The sequence below is a fragment of the Pollicipes pollicipes genome, unplaced genomic scaffold (genome assembly GCF_011947565.3).
Source record: "Pollicipes pollicipes isolate AB1234 unplaced genomic scaffold, Ppol_2.1 Scaffold_6950;HRSCAF=8241_pilon_pilon_pilon, whole genome shotgun sequence".
In the NCBI taxonomy this organism is placed as follows: domain Eukaryota; kingdom Metazoa; phylum Arthropoda; class Thecostraca; order Pollicipedomorpha; family Pollicipedidae; genus Pollicipes; species Pollicipes pollicipes.
Window position 1 is genome coordinate 274151 of NW_023596968.1, and position 6438 is coordinate 280588.

At 47.4% G+C, this 6438-nt stretch overlaps 1 protein-coding gene across 1 annotated transcript; it reads right to left on the reverse strand.

The window, feature by feature from the left end:
* Window positions 1-3415: 3415 nt before the first annotated feature.
* LOC119108893 (diuretic hormone class 2-like) lies at window positions 3416-6144 on the reverse strand. The gene is made up of 4 exons (XM_037232434.1): window positions 6122-6144; window positions 5426-5542; window positions 4276-4383; window positions 3416-3614 (listed from the first exon to the last, which is right to left on the reverse strand). Exons 1-4 carry the CDS (start codon window positions 6142-6144, stop codon window positions 3416-3418), a joined length of 447 nt encoding a protein of 148 aa, XP_037088329.1.
* Window positions 6145-6438: the final 294 nt, after the last annotated feature.

Genomic DNA, 6438 nt, shown 5'->3' on the forward strand with positions numbered 1-6438 from the left:
AGGACACTGTTGGGAGGTGTGCTCCGAGAAAGGTGACAAGCCACACACGCTTGGCACGTACTATCAACGTAACACGATTGGTGCAAAGCATTGGACGTACCATTTGTGTCATCTGGGAGGTGTGGGGCAACGATATAAATTTTGAGGAACCAGAGATGGTGGAGCAATGAAACACAACAGTGGGATTGAAAATGGCTAAATTCTAATAAAACCCTGTATTTTATGGCATGCTACCGCACATATTCTGCACCTTAATGTAGCGTGAATGATACGTTTTCGTGTCCCCCCCCCCCCCAAAAAAACACATATGCTTATGACATTCCTCAGACATCTCCTGATCATAACTGAGTCTGCTACTGACATTTCAATATCGGTCAGTTGTCATGAACGAGAAACCCTGTATTAAAGACAGAATATTTTTTACCTCGGTCTCACTTTCATCCCCAGCGTTATGTCAATGGAATTTACCGAGAAATGACCTTCGCTGACAGTCACGGCCTGATTTTGACTTGCTATAGGCCAGTGACCTTTCAAAGTACATCTCATTTTATGTCATAGCGCCCGCTATCAAATTTATTTCAGCTATGCAACGTTTGGTGCGTCTACGCAGCGCCGTCCGGAAATTATTACGAAAAGCCTTCGGGGCGGGTTGTCAAAACGAACTTTCAGCCCACCCGAGGGCGTTTAATCTTGATGCGCGCTGGCTTAAAATTAATAAAAGAAATTTAAACTCGCTAAAATTGTTTGTTAAAAGCCGTCTAAAATGCCAGGTGCAGGATGCACGAGGTTGTCTACTTGAAATCACATGCAGGTGTAAGTGATGCGTGATGAGTGATGCCGGTTTACTTGAAATCTTATGCAGGTTGTAGTGATGTGTGATGTGTGATGCCGGTTTACTTGAAAACACTTGCAGGTATAAGTGATGGGTGATGTGTGATGCCGGTTTAGTTGAAATCGCTTCCAGGTATGAGTGGTGCATAATGCGTGATGTCTATTTAAAGTCGGTTAGACGGCGACGCATTTTCACGCCTTTGTAATCCTTAGGTATATGTATGTGTATATATATATATATATATATATATATATATATATATATATATTGTATCGTTATAATGGCTGGCAATCGCCCCTTGTTAAACCGCCTCAATGTTGGTGACCCGCAAAAACTGTAACACGCTGTTGAAAAAGCAGCAACTGAGAAACCAAGTGAGATCGGCGACCCATTTTCTATTTGCGCTCGTAATCGTTTTGACGGAGGCATATAGCCGAAATATTTGTGCATCCGTCCCTCTTTTTCCTGATTATCAGGCGAAGAATAAGGATAACAGCATTGTCTTATGTATGTGTAATGTTTCTCGCAAATGCACTTCACTTACGCAATAAATGCTACTATTTTGAGCTCAATATCCTGTTGGTAATGCAGTTGCGCTACCCAATGCTACTGATGTTAATGGCAGGTCCTGACAGTTCACCAAAACACGTTTTTGAAATATATTCCAGATATGTGACACTTCCTTTACAGAGACAAGCGTGACCTGGGAATCATATCCGACAGCCCCTCTCGCATGGCAGGCGCATTTCCACTTCGCCACGGAACCAGCTCGCAATTTGTACTTAATAATGATTGCGTTGCGGTAATGTCTGCTCCCAGATAATGCATATGGGCTGCGTTCGTTCATATTAGTTCGATTACATCAGCGATCATGTTTTGCAAAATAATTGGCAAGGATGAACAGTGTAAAATGGCTAAGCCTAATCCCAAAATATGGCATCAACGGGTCTGGCCAGTATTTTTGTTAAAGTCAGGAATACTTGTCAAAAACATTATCGAATGGAAAACTACATGCCTGGTACATTGCTCTCTTCCATGACGCGCACAACGGCCAGAACACATCCACTGATATTAAAATCCAAGATCCATCTAGACTTAGTTTTTTAACAGGCCGTCTACCCCTTTCCTCTCACGCAACACCTGGAATTCCGCAACATAATTTTAGTTTTTCGGCTAATCATGCACGGAGCTGAAAAGGTAATCTTTCGCGAAAGAGATGACAGCGGTGATAAATAAAGGCATTAGGAAATAAGGGCATTGAATATAACGCATGGTGGGTGTAAACAGTGGGAAAATAATTATAGGTGGATGTAAAGTGAACGTTTAACACTAGAAAGAAGAAAACAACATTATATTTGCCGTTCTGCGATTTCTACAAGATCGCAGAATACGACCAATGAGACCTCCATCTACTCCTCTTTGCTGGATGCCACCAGTAAGTGGCATGGGATATGCATGTCGCGTGTGTTGTTCAATGCTGCTAGTGTGTGCTGGCGAGTCACAGTCACAGGAAGAGTCTGCTGGTGGACGTGCTCGTCTATACACGCATCTTTACTGCGTAACCGTCTTGGGAATTGTGGAATAACGCACTTGGCAGCGTATTCAAAGGCCAATGAACTGTGCCGTTCCCGTGTGCGGGCTGATCTCAGCCGGGCAGGATCATGTGACCCTCAGATCCACTGAAGATCAGATGGCCTAAAGTTGAGGAGCTTGTAACACCGAAGCACGGATATCGTAACGATGCAGCATGTTATCACCGCCCTAAGAGACATCTGAAGTGTTGTTGGGCGCTGAAGAGTGCTCCGTCGCTATGACGTGCCATTCCGCCGCACGCTTGCTTAGAGCTGACGGTCGTCCGTAGCTTACCATCATGCAAGCTCTGCTCTTTTTGGTCGCAATTGATGATAATGGTCATTCATTAAAAGACAGTGCCCACAAGGTGATATTTGTATTTGCAATAAACTGGCAAAATGCTCTGCATATTTGATTTAAACATCGAACAAATTTGTCTCACGGTGGCGCTTGAATGGTGCTGTCCATTGGCACATTGGTGTCGCTACTGATTTTACGGACGTTAGGACCATGTAAACGTTTCAAGCCATATCTCCTTATTGAAGGATGACTGCCAGAGATGTCTGATCACGTAAAACACGGGTTTCAAATCACGGCTCCATCTTGACGCTAGGTCAAGCGCAGCAAAGTGAACGGTACACATCACACATTTCTAAACCACAACTCTTAGCATGTGGTTTCGGCATGGTGAAAACGATAAGGCCGTCCCCGTCCGTGAGTCCGTCCGTCCTCGTCCGAACCACCAAAGTTTTGGGCCGGCGGAGACGTGACTGACCAGCAGCAGCCATGAGGATCAGTGGGATCAGCTGATCCTGCGGGATGAGCTGAGCTCAGGCGGCTCCACCACGGATCACACCATCTCCAGCCTCTTCAGCAAGCTCCCGGCATTTTCCTAGTTGGCTCACGGACCCGAGGCGGCCTGGCCCCGCCGGAAGTCAGCTGATCCCCCGTGACTGCCATATCCGGACCGCCGAGGCTGATTGGGGACGATTCCAGTTGGCACCGTCAGCTCTACACGGAACCGCCGGCGCAGGAGTGAGGGCACGGTCGAGGTGAGAGGTCGTGGTTTACAGATGGAGCGTCTACTCGACGGAGCGTCGCCGGCGGCCGGGTTCCGCCCGGGAAGGCTGCTGCCGTCCAGGCCCATCTTATGCTTGGCGCCTGCGTGGCCGAGAAGCCGCGGCCCAGGCCGAAGTCCAGCCCGCGTTTGCTGTGGAGGAAGACGCCGGTCAATAGTTGAAGCTGTGATCTTGCTGCCGCTATGAATGGGTACGCGTTGGATGCTCAGCACATTTCGGAGGTTACTCGTGGTGTTTTGATTTCTCTGCATTGGGCCGTGGGAATATTTTCAGGAACTTGCTTACTTATACGTTTTCCACTCAAGCAACGCATGGTAGTTTACGTATGTTGTTTCCCGATGAGATAGGACACGTGACGATAGTTTTAAAACATGTATGCCTTTCGGGTCATAGCATGTTGCCTAAATTGCCACCTATTTTAAGCATAGATTAAAACCCAATGGTAATCAAAGGAATGTAGCGTATGGAACATCGGTCACCTACAACGGCATTCATCACCCAATAAAACAGCGATAAGCAACTCACATAAAAACAGTTAAATAACGCACTCGATCTGAACCATTCCGCCTGGTAGGTCCGTAAAACCGAGGTAAAATGCTATTGCTCTACTGCGGGGTCCTCCGTTGGCCAGGTCACGGTGCTCGAATAGGCAGGCAGCAGGCAGCGATATCTATTGGAGCCTTGGCGACCTACACGGCATATATGGACCCTGCCGCGGTAGGCAGGGCCGGCACCTTGTTGTACAGGTGGAAAAGTGGCACGTGTTTTCGGAAATATATATCTACTTCGTACTGGGCCAGATTGATCTTCTCTGCGTCGTCGAGCGTGCGCAGCCGGCTGACCAGCTCGCTGACGTAGGGGTCGATCTGAATGTCCTCCGCATCGTCCGCCCATGAATTCCTGCACAGTGGAGATTAGCGTCAAACGGGCCCTGCATGCGATCAACCGCATTACGAAAATTATTCGCAGCCGGATATAGATCAGTGTGCATCAAAACGTTGTGCATCTAGGATGGCATTCTGGGAACAATGACATACAGGATGTGCGACGAGTAAACTGAAACATGCCTGCCCCATGATACCCACTGCGCCACACATGATGGGACGGTACCACTACATGATGCTAGATGATGAGGCATGAATCGCCGAAACAAGAAAGATTTCACTATACCTCATGCATGTTTGGTTGACATTTAATTGAACATTGTGGAAATCTACGTAAATTTGTCTTCGTGACATAGGACCTCCTTCGCGCTGTTCAATATCCCAATTAGGGTGCATAATTTGTTAGGAGAAGTCAGTCAAGCTAGCTATCATTATTTAAGTTTTCTACACCTAACCATCTAAGGTCCTATACAACGTTCGAGGATAGGGGTGGGAAACATGGAACCCCATCCCTTCTTGGCTGCGCATACATTATTTTGCATGGTGCCCTTGGTGTACCCCAGCCCAGTGAAAGAGGTTCATGTATTTTTTAATCACAGTGAATTTACATTTTCTATTTGTGACACAACCGCTCATATGCAAAGAATCTGCAAGTTGTCCTATGTCGTACGAGTGTTACGTACCAGCGAGAACATTACCAGCAGTTGCTAAATGTAGAAAACCATGGGACAGACCATGCTAGAGTCGTAGGACCAGACAACAACCACTTGTTTTTAGAGCAGCAGCACAACATTGTAGTTATGACACAATGCGTCATTGATAGCAAATAAACACGGCTATTTATACCGTGGACAAAGATGGTTTAAATCATACGAAGATGTTGTTGGACTTCACTACACCCAGTTGCAAAGCATGACAAACCATAAACAAGTGCATTAAACTGAGCCCCGTGGGGATCGTACAGTTGCCAGGACAGCTGTCTGCCTTCGAAACCAAAACGTGAAGCCCAAACTTTCCCAGCTGCTCCTCCTTCCTCGCACACACAAGGAGCTACCCACCTCTCGGCGTCCTCCCTGTGCATGCTGGCGTTGCTGAATGACCAGCAGAAGACGAAGCAGACGATGGCAGCTAGCCAGGTGCAGGCGCTGATTGCGGATACGTGACGAGTCATGAGCCTGAAACGAGGGCAGGTCTGGGTCAGACAAGGGTCAGAGGGTAAGGTCAAGTCAAGGTCAGGCCAGTTTCAGGTCAAGCCAAGGTCAGACTCAAGTCGGACCAGTGATGTGGTCGGGTGATGGTCCGATTGCAAAACATATCATGTTTGACAGCTATATTCTACGTGCCGTGCGCTGCGCCCGAAGCATATAGCGGGAATAATGTTCCATAGTTATGTTGTGGCTGCTTGGAAATGTATTTTTTAATAGTAAGAATCAGGTTTACGGCTGCCACCTGAAGGGTAGATTGTCCTGTCATTGCATGAGGGTTAGCAAGGCCGCAGCCAATACTGTCCACCGGCCAAATATGCACCGAAGCTGCACCAGCACCCCGCTGGTGGAAGCCGAGCTGGTAGACTGTACCGCAGTACACCATCCCGCCTCCCTCCCACCTCTGGTGGGCCTGGTAAAGACCGTCTGGTCACGCAGTAGTGGCTCAGGGCAAGATGGCGGTGACCGTGATGTGTTTGCTGTTCGCAGGACAGATCCTCGAACATTCGATCCCAAACCGCGAAAGCTTGACTGCCAACCAGACCAAACGGAAAGGTCTCGGCCGTTTCCATGGTTCCTAATGGGCGCGTAACTTTTCCGGGCGACCATTATCAGAAAGCTCTATGCTATATACGGATTTCAGCTGTAAAGAGCGCTTCCAAAGGCAACGAACCTCAGTTCTGTGGAAATAAAATGAAACCTTGGTCTGATGCATGGCGTTCCATTTAAAGATCCATGCGGCTGAGAATAGCAATAAGAAATTCCAATCACAATCCAAACTCTGCGAAATGCAGTATATCCTATTAAGCTACTCAATAAAGCTGTGTGTAACAGCACAGCCTATTCTCAATGGAATTTTTCCAGGC

Bases quoted from the DNA above. Each gene is read 5' to 3' on its own strand.
- LOC119108893 (XM_037232434.1), bottom strand. From the start codon at position 6,144: ATGGAAACGGCCGAGACCTTTCC. The intron at 5,543-6,121 runs GTTTGGTCTGGT...CCCTCGTTTCAG, and splicing joins GAAACGGCCGAGACCTTTCC to GCTCATGACTCGTCACGTAT. The intron at 4,384-5,425 runs GTGGGTAGCTCC...TCCACTGTGCAG, and splicing joins CACAGGGAGGACGCCGAGAG to GAATTCATGGGCGGACGATG.